The sequence below is a fragment of the Panicum virgatum genome, chromosome 5K (genome assembly GCF_016808335.1).
Source record: "Panicum virgatum strain AP13 chromosome 5K, P.virgatum_v5, whole genome shotgun sequence".
NCBI lineage: Eukaryota > Viridiplantae > Streptophyta > Magnoliopsida > Poales > Poaceae > Panicum > Panicum virgatum.
Window position 1 is genome coordinate 23,380,613 of NC_053140.1, and position 15,327 is coordinate 23,395,939.

Below are 15,327 nucleotides of genomic sequence, written 5' to 3' on the forward strand. Positions count from 1 at the left end.
CGGCACGGGGCGTAGTGGACGCCCTTGGCCTCCGCTATTCTCAGGGGATGCAAGCCTGTCTGCTTCTTTAGCGGATGCGAGCACAGACGCCGGTGCAGAGCTTTCCATCCGGGATAGCTCGCTATCCCGTACCCACAGCGGATAGCCTAAGAAACAAAACACACTCTAAAAGGACAATGCAAGACTTGTTGCTTCTTTAGTTCTTTCCCGTTCTCGTGAAGAAAGCTTAAGCACAAAGCAAGCCAACTCGACATAAAGCATTCTGGACAAGTTCAAAAAATATTGACAAGAGTTTTAAGAAGGAAAAGTAATAGACTATTATTATATTTTTGTAATCCTCCGTTCCAAATTATTGGCCACTAGTTTTATTCTAAATGAAAACATTACTAAGTTACAGAAAAATATATTTACTTTCACAATACCAAATAAATACACTATCAATATGAATTTCCTTTTATGTTGTAGATGTTTGTATTTTTTTTAATAAACATGATTGAAGTTAGACAAATTTAACATAGTATATAAAACTAAACTAATGAGATCAATAATTTGGAATGCAGGGGACACCATATTATATTGTTGCTGATATGGCCTCTCTTATAGACATAACTATATAAGAGCTTGGCTCCTCGTTTATGACTTTTTTGAAAAAAAAAAACTCGCTTGGACTTTGAGATTTACTCTAGATGACCTTCTCAGCCTGGTTTTCACTTTTCTAAATAGTAACGGTCACATGGCTGCTGATGTCAGGTCTCACGTGTCCATGCTCGCCTCTTCCCTATCCAGTCTTCACTTTTTTTTTCTTCAGAAACTATCAGTCTTCACCGAAACTTGAAAGGGTGCCCGCAGTGCTCTCACCGCCGCCGGAGTCGATCTGCCGGCCTGGTGCTCCCATGCGCCCATCACCGTGTTCAGGTACCCCGCCGCCCCCCTCTTTCTCTATTCCCCAAACCACCGCTTTAGACCCGGATCTATTTTAGCCCCCATCACGGGTAGTTAATTTTTGGGAACTTGGGAGCAAAGTTCCCTTTCTGTTCGAAACAGTTTGGAGGTCGGAGGGCAAATTCACATTCTATTTTTACCTTGGACGCGCGGTTGCACTGCAAGAACATTTAAAATTGTTTGAAACTAATCTGCCCTGACTACAGAACCGTGGATGAATTGATTGGATATTACTAACTAAACAAATGCTAATGATCTAATTGCCAAGAAGATCTGGATATTTTGAAAACCTTGTGGAAATCTCATATATCAGTGAGGCCAGGCCTTTGTCACACTTGCATGGAAAATAGAGAAAAAATTGGTCTGTAACATTCCGAATTCTTCAGATTAAGACGAAATTACATTCAAAGTAAGACTAATAAATGACATTTCAGATGAAGATTAATAAGGATATAAGCTTTTCATACTCGTGCTAGGAACAATGCTAAGACAGTAGTTCATTTTATTGGGGTAGCAGGTCCGTGCCACCTAGTTGGCTAGTTGTAAATTCTTTATTTTGCCTTTTAGAGGAGTTTATCACAGATACTTGATCGTGTGTGATATTGGATGGCCATGAAGCATCAGGGTACTGCTGTCAGTGGATATGCGTTCTTCAGAATCTAGAAATGCTTTTATCCAAAATGTCAATAATATTTTTGAAACTGCTTTGTCTAATGTCACAGTTTCGTATTTCGTTACAAATATGTCTACATAACCCCCTAATGTATTGAGGTCCATCTATATAGCCCCCTCAAGTATAAAAATAAGGTGTTTAGCCCCCTCAAGTGTACAAATAACCGCTTTAAGTGGTTTTATAGGTAGTTTTTTGCCACCATGGCAGCTGATATGGATGATGACATGATGTGAGGCCCGCCGCACAAAAGATTCTCGCGGCACAAACGTTTGAGTGTTGAACTCCAGTGGTCGATGAAACCATAGTCACAGGATTCGGGGTCGATGCCTCGTCCCTCGACCCGGGAACGTCGTTCCGATTCGAGGGTCGGGGTCGAAGAGGGTCAGTGTCCCATTCAAGGTTGGATCGTGTCCCGGTTTGAAAGGGGTCGCAGCCCCATTGCTAGCAGATTTAATTGGGATAAGGAGGTTAAGGACAGTGGATTGGTGTGGTTTTTGTTAGACAATGAGCTGAGTACGTGTAGTATGGTCTAAATGTACTCTTTTATATATTTCTTATATGCTTGTGCAGATTAGTTTTTTCATTAGTAGAACATATATAGTTTTTGTCTTTATCGACCCGAAGATATCGACCCCGATGAATCAGGGTCGCGTCCCACATAATAATTTATCGTTCCATAGATGTATACCCCCTTCGTACCACAATTTTATAAAATGACGACCCTCGACCCTCGATCCCGTTCCTCGACCCGGTCGACCCAGGAACTTTGTGACTATGGATGAAACCCCTATTGCCGACCCGGTTTCGAATCTTGGTACCAGCTTCTTTAATAACAAATTAGAGGGATGTCTTTCCCTCTGGAAGTTTCTTTTTCACTTACCACTTTCTTTTTTTTTTCTGTCCCTTTCATTCTATTACATTCTGGTGTCACATGTTTACCTTCTCCACTCATTTCTTCCTCCCTCTTCTCATCCGAACCAGTAACCTGCCACCTACTCACTTCAAGCTAGAGTAATAAGCCCATGAGCAGGATACAAGGAAGGTAGTGTAAGGTTCTAGCAGGATTCTCACCTAAATCCTTTTTATGGTTAAGCTAATGAACTGTGGGATATAACTATAGTTTGAAATTGCTAAACATGCACACAAGCTGCCAAAGCTCATGATACAAGTGCTGGGCCTTCGAGATAAAAATGTCTACACTAGAAGAGATTTGTAAGTGAGCGTGTGGCTGCATGTACATTGAAGTTGGACCATGGATTATCCTAGGCGGTGCGAGATATGGCTCTGGAGCATCCATGATCTAGGGATGAGACTGAGAGGAGGCCAAGATGATGTGCTTGACCTGTAGTTCATTGCCACGTCACGCTAGTTTTTTCTCTCCTCTGCTCTGCAGCAGCCGCCGCCGCCATGGACGGCCGGCCGTCGGTGCTGCCCCATCCTCCCCTCTCCTCTGCTCCTGGCGGCTTCCCTGCTCCCGGCGGCGCCCCCCTGTGCTGGCCGCCTGGCTGCCGACGCCATGGCCCGCCGCGACTTGGGTGCCCGCCAATGCAGCCGTCGCGATCGGCCCCCTCGACGCTGGGACGCCGCAGGCCGCCGCCGCGACGGATCCGGCCACCCTCGGTGCGGATCCAAACGCGGGGGGCGCGACCACGGCGGGCGCCGACGCCGCCATGGCCGGCTTCTCCTTCCCTCCCCTCTCCCCTGTTCCGTGTGCCGCTCCATGGCCCGCCGCTCCATGGCCGCCCGCAGCAGCCCTCGCCGTCGTGCCGCCCATGGCCGCCGCAGGCGCGGTGCTGCTGCCCCAGCGGCCGCCGCCGGCCCCTGCGGGCGTGAATCCCGCGCCGCTGCCGCCTGAGGGCGCGGATCCGGCGCTGCAGCCACCGAACCGGCCACCCCCGCCGCCTCTGGTCGCCCCCGCCGCCCCTCCCCGCGACCTGGGCGCGGGGGGCGCCGCCGCCGCCCTGGCAGCTGGTGCGGGGGGCGCGGCTGCGGGTGCCGCCCCTGCAGGCGCCTGGCGCGCACCGGACCCGCAGAAGCCCGCCGACGCCGCACTGGGCGCGCACGGCGCTGCCTGGTGCGCGCCTGGCCCGTGGCTCGTGGCCACCGTGGCCTCTGCTGCCCCCGCGGCCCTCCCTGGGCAAGGCTCGGCGTGTGTGTGGCCCTCGGACGCCGCTCCTCTGCTTGCCACCGCTCTGCCTATGCAGACCGCGGGCGCCGCGGGGGCTGCGCGCGTCGCGGGCACCGCCGCCGACGCCACCGTTTCGGCCTGGCGCACGCCTGCCCCGGCGGCCGCCCCCGCCCTGCCCTGGCGCGCCTCTAGCGCCGCGCGGGCCGTCGTGCCCAACGCGCAGGCCGCCATCGCGCCCGCCGCGCAGGCTCAGGCCGTCGCGCCCGCCGCGCAGGCTCAGGCCGTCGCGCCCGCAGACCTGACTGCCGCCGCCGCCTTTGTGGCCGCCGTCGCGCCCGCCGCTCACGCCGCGCTGGCCGCGCGGGCCGCCGCCTCCCTCGCCGCCGCGCCCGCCTCGCAGGCCGTCGCGCGCGCCGCGCAGGTCTTTGCGCCCAGGGACTCCGCGCGGGCCACTGCCTCCCTCGCCGCCGCGTGGCCTGCGTTCGGGATGCCCCATGCGGCCGCGCCGTTCGCCGCCAACGCCTTCAGCGGGCAGCCGATAGCCGCTGGTGCTGCTACTGCCGGAGCTGCTCCCCTTTTCGCGCAGTCCTTCAGCGCCATGGGGCGGACGCCGCCGGTCAGCACCGAGTGGATCGCCGACTCGGGTGCCTCCTTCCACACCACCCCACATGCCGGTATCCTCTCTTCTGTTCGACCCCCACACCCCTCTTGTCCTTCTTTCATCATGGTTGGTGACGGGTCTTGCCTTCCTGTCACCGCCGTGGGTTCTGCTCCTAGTTCTTTTCTCCTTCCCAATGTCCTTGTTGCTCCTCAGATGGTTCATAACCTTCTTTCCATTCGTCAGTTCACAGCTGACAATTTCTGTTCCATCGAGTTTGATTCTTCTGGCCTCACTGTAAAGGATTCGGCCTCCCGGCGTCCGCTACTCCGGTTGTGACAGCACGGGGCCCCTTTACACCCTTCGCCTTCCTTCTTCCGCTGCACCACTCTCGTCTTCTTCTTCGCCCTGGCCGTCTTGGTCTGCCGCTTTTGCCGCGACGCCGTCTTCCACCACTTGGCACCGTCGTCTTGGTCACCCTGGCCGCGACGTTCTGGCTCAGCTCGGTCGTAGTACCGATGTTCCTGGTACTAGGGCTCCTGCTCAGCCCCTCTGCCATGCGTGCCAGCTCGGTCGTCATGTTCGACTTCCTTTTTCCTCTTCTTCCTCGCATGCGACGCATGCATTCGACCTTATTCACTGTGACCTGTGGACCTCCTCTGTACTCAGCCTCTCTGGCTACAAGTACTATCTGGTGGTGGTCGATGACTTCTCGCACTACTCTTGGACGTTTCCTTTGCGTGCCAAGTCTGAGACCTTCCCCACTCTCCTCCACTTCTTTGCCTGGGTGTCCACTCAGTTCGGCCTCACTGTTAAGGCCGTCCAGTGCGACAACGGGCGGGAGTTCGATAACTCCACCTCCCGGTCTTTCTTCCTGTCTCGGGGTGTTCAGCTGCGTATGTCTTGTCCGTATACCTCTCCTCAGAACGGCAAGGCTGAGCGGATGATTCGCACGACGAACGACGTCGTGCGCACCCTTCTGATCCAGGCTTCTCTCTCCCCGCGCTTCTGGGCTGAGAGCCTCCACACAGCCACCTACTTGCTCAACCGTCTTCCGTCCACTGCTTCTCCTGCTCCCACTCCACACCACGCTCTCTTCGGTACCCCTCCTCGCTACGACCACCTTCGGGTCTTCGGGTGTGCGTGTTACCCTAACACCTCCGCCACCGCTCCTCACAAGCTGGCGCCCCGCTCGACTCGTTGTGTATTCCTCGGTTACTCCCCTGACCACAAGGGGTACCGATGCTTTGACCTCACCACTCGCCGCGTCCTGATCTCCCGACACGTCGTCTTCGACGAGTCGGATTTACCCTACTCCACCTCCTCTACACCTCCTGACCCCGAGCTGGAGTCTCTGTTTCCGACTGACCCGGTGGTTCAGCCACAGTTACCTGTCTGTCCTTTTCCTGCAGGTTTTCCCGGCACGCCGGCACCGTTTCCGGTGATCCTTGCTGAGCCGAGCGCGGACCTGGTGCCACCCGCTGCGCCACGCGCGGCCTTGGTGCCTTCCCCTGCACCTGCGCGGTACGCTCAGCCGGTGCAGGTGTACCGGCGCCGCTCGGTGCCGACCCCGACACCGCAGCGGTACGCTGAGCCGGTGCAGGTGTACCGGCGTCGTTCGGCGTCGACACCGGCACCGCCTCCTGCTCCAGCTGCTCCTGCGACGCCGACACCTGAGCCGTCGCCGCCGCCGCCACCTCCGGCTCCCTCTCGAGCCGAGCCGGAGGTGTACCACCCGCCGGTCATCCATCGGGATCCTCGGCATATCCATCCTATGGTGACTCGGCGGATGGCGTCCCAGGCCGCGACTCTCCGCCACCGAGGGAGAGCCCCGGGTCTCTCCGGTACCCTCCTCTGTCCGCGACGCCTTGGCGGATCCTCACTGGCGTCGCGCGATGGAAGAGGAGTACGCGACTCTTCTTGCCAACCAGACGTGGGATCTCGTGCCGCGTCCGTCTGGTTGCAATGTGGTGACTGGCAAGTGGATCTGGACGCACAAGCGTCGGGCTGACGGCACACTGGAGCGCTACAAGGCTCGCTGGGTTCTCCGGGGGTTCACTCAGCGACCTGGTGTGGACTATGATGAGACCTTCAGCCCGGTCGTGAAGCCCGCTACGGTGCGCACGGTCCTCTCGCTTGCGCTCTCGCGCACTTGGCCGGTGCACCAGCTGGACGTGAAGAATGCGTTTCTTCACGGCACTTTGTCAGAGACAATCTACTGCTCTCAGCCAGCGGGATTTGTGGACTCGAGTCGTCCGGATATGGTCTGCCGGCTCAACAAGTCTCTCTATGGACTGAAGCAGGCCCCTCGGGCTTGGTACTCTCGGTTCGCCACGTTCTTGATGACACTGGGATTCACCGAGGCCAAGTCTGACATGTCTCTCTTCATCTACCGCCGTGGGGATGAGACGGCATATCTGCTGCTATATGTCGATGACATTGTGCTCACAGCTTCCAGTCAGCAGTTGCTTCAGAGTGTCATCTCCTCTCTGCAGCAGGAGTTCGCTATGAAGGATCTCGGTCAGCTCCACCACTTCTTGGGCGTCACTGTTGAGCCTCGCCCGTCTGGTCTTCTCCTTCACCAGCGGCAGTACGCCCTCGATATTCTGGAGCGGGCTGGGATGACTGATTGCAAGCCCTGCTCCACTCCAGTCGACACTCAGGCGAAGCTGTCTGCTGATCTGGGTGATCCGGTGGCTGATCCTACTGCCTACCGGAGTCTGGCCGGCGCTTTGCAGTACCTCACCTTCACCAGGCCAGACCTCACCTACGCTGTTCAGCAGGTTTGTCTCCATATGCATGATCCCCGGGAGTCACACCTTGCTGCGCTGAAGCGTCTCTTCCGGTACGTCCGTGGCACTGTGGACCTCGGCCTGGTACTTCACCGCTCGTCCTCTGCTGAGCTGGTGGTCTATACCGACGCTGACTGGGCTGCCTGCCCGGACACTCGTCACTCCACCTCCGGCTACGCCGTCTTCCTGGGCGGCAACCTGGTCTCCTAGTCGTCCAAGCGGCAGCCGGTTGTCTCCCGCTCTAGTGCCGAGGCGGAGTACCGAGCTGTCGCTAACGGCGTGGCGGAGGCGTCCTGGCTACGACAGCTCTTGGCGGAGCTCCACAGCCCGCTCGCCAAGAGCACGCTCGGCTACTGCGATAACGTCAGCGCCATGTATCTCTCCACCAACCCCGTCCAGCATCAGCGGACGAAGCACGTGGAGATCGACCAACACTTCGTGCGCGACAGAGTCGCAATCGGCGACGTTCGGGTACTCCATGTCCCGACTACCTCCCAGTTTGCTGACATCTTCACCAAGGGGCTGCCCTCCTCGACCTTCTCGGAGTTTCGATCCAGCCTCAACGTAGCCGGTGGCTAGTTGTGGCTGCGGGGGGGGGGGGGGGTATTTGCTATTTGTACTCTTTTCTTGTCCAGTCTTGAACACCGCTGCGTCGGTTATTCAGACTGCGGGGGGTGTTAGCTTTCTTGTTGTCCAGTCTTGAACACCGCTGCGCCGGTAGTTCAGACTGCGGGGGGGTGTTGGAGTATATTGAGCCCATGTGTATAGAGGCCCATGTATAGGTATTATATATACCCACCCTTCTAGGGTTGGAGGAATACAAGCAATCATTTCCTCCTACAATGGTGACAAAACTACTTCTAAAATCACTTCAAGCGGTTATTTATACTGTTTTGTATATTTGAGGCCTAGTTTGGTTTTCCTGTTCGCACATCATTTTTTTTTCTTGGGGGTGGGTGGGGGTAGAGTGGAACATCAATATTTCAAGGGGTTGTGTAGACTGCTTCTTTTTTAGTTATGATTTCCCAGTTTCCAGGTTGGAAAAGTCTACTTCACCCCCTCACCTATTTAAGGTGGACTACTTAACTGCGTCACCTATGAACCATGCTGAAATTAACATTTTTCCCCACCACCAAGCTCTGGTAGCAGCTGTAGTGCACATCATCATCCACAGCTCTACTGACCAAGCCACCTGACAAGTTTTGCACGTCTGTTTGCGGCCTCCCTCACCCTCAATGATTAGCAGACCTGCTGTGTTCACTTTCAATCTCTTGTCTTGTTGCTGACCTTGATCTGATCTTGTTGCTAACCTTGATCTGGTGGTCATTCTAAAAATGTGCTCGATGTGTCATAGTCCATGTGTAGCTCTGGATATGTAAAACCACGTTTAAAAACCGCTGTAGGAGTTTTCTAGATGATTTTGGATGGTTCTGGGGTAGAATAAATGGTTTTTATAGGTGAGGGGAATAAGTAGTCAACGTTGAATAGGTTGGAGGGTGAAATAGACTTACTCCTTCCAATGTTTGAAGCATGATTGTTTTTTCTTGGTTCTGATCATCCTTCATTTTCTTCCAGTAAGCAATACAAAAGAAGAAAACATGGACCATAAGGAGGAGATTTGTGCCGCCAAGCTAACTGATGATCTAGTAGTAGACATACTGTCCCGGTTGCCATTCAAATCTTTTTGCCGTTTTAAATGCGTATGCAAATCCTGGCTTACTTTCTCGTCCGATCCTCACTACTGCCAGAAGCTGCCCAAAGTTCCAGCTGGTTTTTTCTACCAAGATAGTGACAACTCTGCTGTCCAGCTTGTTAGTCTGTCCAAAAATGACGAAGGAATTGATGGAACTCTTAGTTTCTTGCCAGATTATGAACAACTAAAATTTATTGACTGTTGCAATGGCCTAGTCCTTTGTGAGTACCGGAGCAACCATACTTCTCCAGACATTCTTCGCTTCATTGTGTGTAACCCGGCAACACGAGAGTGGAGAATACTTCCTGATACTCAACGAGATGCAGACAACTTCTATTACAAAACAATGTTGGGCTTTGATCCATCAAGATCACCACACTTCTGTGTCTTCAACTTCCACGAGAAGCGTGGCACTGGCAATCTTGTGCTTGGTACCAGGCGAGTTGAGATGTTTTCGTCTCGCAACTCCCTGTGGCTTGTGAATTCTGATTTGTGGGATCCTGAGAATAATACGATATCGGTTTCTGTGAGACCACACGTGTTCCTTGATGGATTCTTGTATGCACATTCAGATCTTGATGTTTTGGTGTTGGAGGACGTGGTGGCAGAGGCAGAAAACATTGGCGTCCCACCCTCTAATTGGACAATTAAGTTGCCACTCCACAGGATCGACTGTATGGCGGATCATTGCTTCAGAGGTTGCCTTGGTCAATTTTCAGGTATGTTACACTATGCAGTGGCAGAGGAGGATGGTCACACAGTTCTCATATGGAGTTATGCTGATGGTAATCCTCATGGATGGACTGTTGAGCATAGACTTAGTATGAGAAATGCATTAGGAAGGGATGACTTTGTTCACTATGAGGATGGCTGGATTTGGACTTGTAATTATGAAATTATTGCTTTTGACCTGGAAAGGGAGGTTCTTTTCCTCATCGATGAAACGACAAATAAGCTTCTTTCCTACGGAATCAGCACTAGGAAGGTTGATGAGATTAAAGATGGCTCCCACTGGTATATGTACTATGTTCCCTGCTACTCAAAGCTTCCAGACCAGGAACCTTACTGAAGAGTGAAGATGTAGTGAGTGGCGTGTTTCACTACTTCAATTTTGACCCTATCCCCCATCAGTATTCGTACTCATGATTTCTGCCACTCATCAGCATGAACAAGTGTTGCAGGCTGCTATTTTGAAAATTAAGAACTTCCTCTGTTTCTTTTCTTTTAAGATGCTACAGGTAGTGGTATGTTAATGTACTAACTAACCTGGGAAGCTATGTAATGTAAGAAAAACCATCACCAGATTCCAGTCCATGGTCTTGTATGCTCTTACCTCTTCAATGTCTCAGATTACGTTTTTCCCCTAATTATTTGTGACTTAGTGATGTGCTTCCTCATCCCCTAATACAGGAGCCTTCATTCATGGTTAGGGATGAAAACGGATCGGATACGGACGGATATCACTGATATCGTATTTGTTTTCATATTTGTGTTCGAATACGGAGTCGGATATCGACATCATAAAAATGTAACTTTTGAGCATTTAAATACGGATCGGTTACAGATATTGGATACTCGGATACGGATACGGACATATAATAATTCTTTCAGATTGGATCGAATTCGAATACGGTCGGAAAATATCCGTACCATTTACATCCCTATTCATGGTGAATAAAGTATCACCTTTTTCCATACTCATTCCAGAATTAGCTGATTTGCTGTGTCATTGTCATTTTGTTATGTCACTGTGCGAACCACCTGAAACGAGGTGAGAACTTGTTCAGGTTGCAGTTTACAGTCCTGTCAACGTATTTGTTTGGACCCAGATGTCAATGGTTTTGTCGAAATGAATTTCCGAGTGGCTGTCCACTCTCCTGGACCTTGTTGCAGTCTCATCGTGTTTTTGTTTCGGTGCACACAGCAGACATGTCCAACCACGACGAGACGCGTCACACAGTGGCACTCAAGGGCCTTTTCCGTGCACGTTGTTCTCCGTGCACGTCTTCGCCGGCGGCGACGGCGTGGAGTCCGGCGTTTTGAAGCCGACCCTCAATGGCAGCAGGTCCCGGCTGCCGCTCCACCGCACTACCTGGCCGGCCGGCCTCCACGCTGTGGCCTGCCCACTCTGCTGTGTGAGGAGTCATGAGTGGTGAGAGAGACAGTGAGATGATGGGATGGGAGGGAGAATTGAGATGATCTGGCCCGTGACCATGTGGAGAGGTAAGAGAGACAGCCACATATGATGCGTGTGGGTCTGGGTCTACACGCCAGAATCAACTGCAGGGAAGACCCGTCCCACACTTTGGGATTGGTGTTGAATAAATAGGCAATTGTATAATTAAATTTTAAATTCCAACAATGGGATGGAGAAATGAGAGGGTGAGCTGCCCGTGATCCAATGAGAAAGATGCTCTTGAATGTTGTTTGCCTCCGTTAGATGCCGTTAATTTTCTTAGGATGAATCTTCACCATTACATTTGCATAGGGCGCCAAGCAAGATGCGTGGGCATCAGCCCAGGAGCGCACGGAAATCATGCTCTTGCCGAATAAACCTTTGTAGTATTTAGACATCATTCATTAGCTGTTTAGCTGATGAGTTGACGAGTGACGACAGTGCATTGGAAGTCTACTGCAAGCAGACAGCGCGGGTAATCGCTTTATACATGCGCGCAGAATTAAGTAGAATAAACGCTAGCTTTGACTACGCGAGTCCTTAATTTGTACCGTCCATATCAACCAGACTTTCCCGCCGTGGCACGTCCTATTCGTGGAAGTCTTTCTCTTGGGTGGAAAATAATAATTATTCACGGTATGCTTACTTGAGATTTTCATTTTCATAGTCTCCGTAACATAACTTTGACTATTATTTTAATGCGCTCGTCATGCAATAACTTGTTACGCTGTATCACTTTCTCTTGTGAAATTATTATTTAATAATTCTAAATTGCACATAGTTCCTTTGTGTTAGAATTTGGGATTGGCCGATTAAGTATTTCAGTTATTTCAAATAAATCTCAAAGGGCATGTGGGGGTAAACCTTTAATTCCACATTACTAGTGGAATTTGAGGAGACCATGTGCCTCTCCTACATATCTAACCCCAACTCGGAGTTAGAGTTTTGCCTCTTCTCGCTGCTGCGCCGCCATCATAGTTTCTCCATCCCGAGCGTCGGCGTGCACTAGCGAACGGGAGAGCAGGTCTCCTGAACCTGTCACCTTTGGGATCCTGCACTGGGAGAAGGCAAATAAGGTTTTTGGTAAGCGCACGGCGCGACTGCTCAACAATCTTCATCACGGCTCATCCTTCATCCAAGACAGGTGCTGCGGCGTGTCGTCTACTGCACTCTTTCTGCAAGACCGTCTTCGTCCCGTCGAAGCCGTTCGTCTTCCCGAAGACCAAGACTTAGTACATACACTGGTATTTGATCCGTTTTTTAATCATGTTTTTTGATATCATGGTTCTGCTACGTCTTGCTATTAGTATGATCGAGTTGTTCATGCTAGTTCTAGCCATGTTCATGATTTATTTATTTCAAAATTTAATCATACAATTGCCTAATTATTCAACAATTTAAAAAATCTTATTATATGCAATCTGTTGATTTTACTATGGCTGGTTTTGATGATGCACTGAGGTCAGACAAGTTTACTGGTGTGCACTTTGAGAGATGACAAGTCTAGTGCCGTCTTTGGCTTACTATGCTGCATGCATGAGAAGTGAGGCTTGGTATTCCACCAGGTGATCATTCTCCTGAGAGAGGAGAAAGTTCACGGATGCCAACAATATCTTTGTGGGATGCGTGATAAGTGTTCGGCATGATCGTCTGGTTGATGTGTACATGCACATAACAGATGCAAAAGAGTTGTGAGATGCTCCGGTTGCTAAGTTTGATGAACCAATACGGGCAGTGAACTGTATACTATGGAGAGCTTTCATGACCTCAGGATGGTGAATAACCATTCTATTGTAGAACAGGCTTATGAGATACATATTCTTGTCAAAGAGCTCAAACTCCTGAAGTGTCCTTTGCCTGACAAGTTTATGGCTGGGTGCATAAATGCCAAGTTATCTTCCTCATGGAGGAATTTCGCCACTACTCTGAAACACAAGAGACATAAAATATCAGTTGAAAATCAGATAGCATCTCTTGATATTGAAGAGAAAGATCGGGCTAAGGATGCTTCTGAGAAAGGAGGCGAGGGTAACTCTAGCGCCAACATGGTGTAGAAGAACCACTCACACAGCAAGAACAGAAAGGCAACCCACAAGACTATCAAGACTACAAGAGCCAAAAGAGCTTACTACACGTGCGTGAAGGAGGACACTACTCAAGAGATTGTCCTAACCGTGCTGATCGCAAGGCAAACGTGAGTCATGGATCAACAGGATCCAAGGATATCAACATGACAACTCTAGGCACTACTGAGGATGGGTACAGTAATCTATCTACTAATCTATCTACTGTTCTTTCAGTTTTTCAATCCACGAGTTGGTGGTTTGATACGAGTGCTAATGTTCATGTGTGTGCTGACATCTCTTTGTTTTCTTCTTATCAAGCCGTCCAAGGATCAAGCGTGTTGATGGGGAACGGGTCACATGCTTCTGTTCGTGGTGTTGGTATGATAGATTTGAAGTTTACTTCGGGAAAGATCATGCAGCTGAAGAACGTGCAGCATGTCCCAACTATCAACAAGAATCTAGTGAGAGGCACCCTTCTATGCAAGGATGGGTTTAAGGTAGTGTTAGAGTCCAATAAATTAGTCGTGTTGAAACATGGACAATCCATTGGTAAAGGCTATGATTGCGGAGACTTGTTCCGCTTTTCCCTTGCAGATTTTTGTAATAAGTTAGTGAACCATATTTGCGGTGGTGTTAATGATGATGCGAGTATTTGGCACTCTCATTTATGTCACGTTAATTTTGGCTTAATGTCTCGACTATCCAGCATGTGTTTAATTCTGAATTTCACCATTTTCAAAGGTTCAAAGTGCCATAGTTCTGTGCAATGGAAGCAGCCTCGAAAGCCTCACAAGGCAGCTGAGGAGAGAAACTTGGCACCTCTCGAACTCATACATTCTAATCTATGCGAGATGAATGGTGTTTTGATAAAAGGTGGAAAGAGATATTTCATGACATTCATTGACGATGCATCTAGATTTTGCTATGTTTATTTGTGGCAAACTAAAGATGAAGCGCTAGACTACTTTAAAATCTATATGACCAAAGTTGAAAATCAACTAGAGATAAAGATCAAACATTTAAGGTCAGATCATGGTGGTGAATATTTTCCCAAAATTTTTGATGAATTCTGTGAGGAACATAGTATTATTCATGAGAGGACGCCTCCCTACTCACCCGAGTCAAACGGAGTTACTGAGAGAAAGAACCGCACATTGACTGACTTGGTTAATGCCATGTTAGACACTGCTGATTTATCTAAAGCATGGTGTGGGGAGGCTTTATTGACTGCGAGTCATGTCATGAATATAGTTCCAAATAGAAATAAAGAACAGACTCCATATGAGATATGGATAGGGAGAAAACCATCATTTTCTTATTTGCGCACATGGAGATGCCGAAGGTCAATATCCCAATTAACAAGAAGCGCAAATTGGGACCTAAAATAATGGATTATGTCTTTCCAGGATATGGTCAGAGGAGTATAGATTATATATTTTTAGTAGTTAAATCTAATGTACCTGATATGCAGGTTGATAGTATTATGGAATCTCATGATGTAATATTTTTTGAGAATATATTTCCTGTGAAAGATATGCATAGCATCTCTAGATTTTCTTCTGAGATAACTCCTGAATCAGTTATTCCTATTGTTACTGAGACTTCTGAATAACCAGTTGAGCGTGAGGAAATCCTTGAGAAGGATGACAATGAAGCTCCTCGAAGGAGCAAGAGAAAAAGAGTTGTAAAATCCTTTGCTGATGATTTCACTGTGGCATGAGAAGTTTGACAGAACTTTAACTTCTGCGGGCTTTGTCATAAATGAGGCTGATAGATATGTGTACTATCGCTATGGTGGGGGTGCAGGAGTCATATTGTACTTGTATGTGGATGATATACTGATTTTTGGCACAAATATTGATGCGATCAATGGGGTCAAGTCTTTGCTATCAAAGAGTTTTGATATGAAAGATCTAGGAGAAGCTGATGTGATTCTGAACATCAAGCTGATTAAGGGTGAGAATGAGATTAATTTTCACAGTCTCATTATGTAGAGAAGATATTGAGTCGCTTTGGCTATGTAGATAGTAAGCCTTCTCCAACTCCTTATGATACCAGTGTGATACTCCGAATGAACAAGAAGATTGCAAAAGATATTACCAGATAATTGGTTCACTCATGTACTTAGCTAGCGCAACAAGACCGACATATCTTTTGTTGTGAGCAAATTGAGCAGGTTCATGTTCAACCCGGGTACTGATCATTGGAGTGCACTTGAAATTATGCGCTATCTAGTTGGTACTATGAGTTATGGGATTC

At 49.7% G+C, this 15,327-nt stretch overlaps 1 protein-coding gene across 2 annotated transcripts; it reads left to right on the forward strand.

Annotated features, from left to right (window-relative positions):
• The first annotated feature begins 754 nt into the window (after positions 1–754).
• LOC120709477 (F-box protein At5g07610-like) lies at positions 755–10,193 on the forward strand. Of its 2 annotated transcripts, none has more exons than XM_039995129.1 (3): positions 755–915; positions 8,709–9,927; positions 9,961–10,193. In XM_039995129.1, exons 1-2 carry the CDS (start codon positions 894–896, stop codon positions 9,893–9,895), a joined length of 1,209 nt encoding a protein of 402 aa, XP_039851063.1. In that variant the 5' UTR covers positions 755–893; the 3' UTR covers positions 9,896–9,927; positions 9,961–10,193. The 2 variants fall into 2 exon arrangements, with proteins under 2 accessions (XP_039851063.1, XP_039851064.1); XM_039995130.1 differs by having other exon boundaries at positions 770–915; positions 8,713–9,927.
• The last annotated feature ends 5,134 nt before the right edge of the window (positions 10,194–15,327 follow it).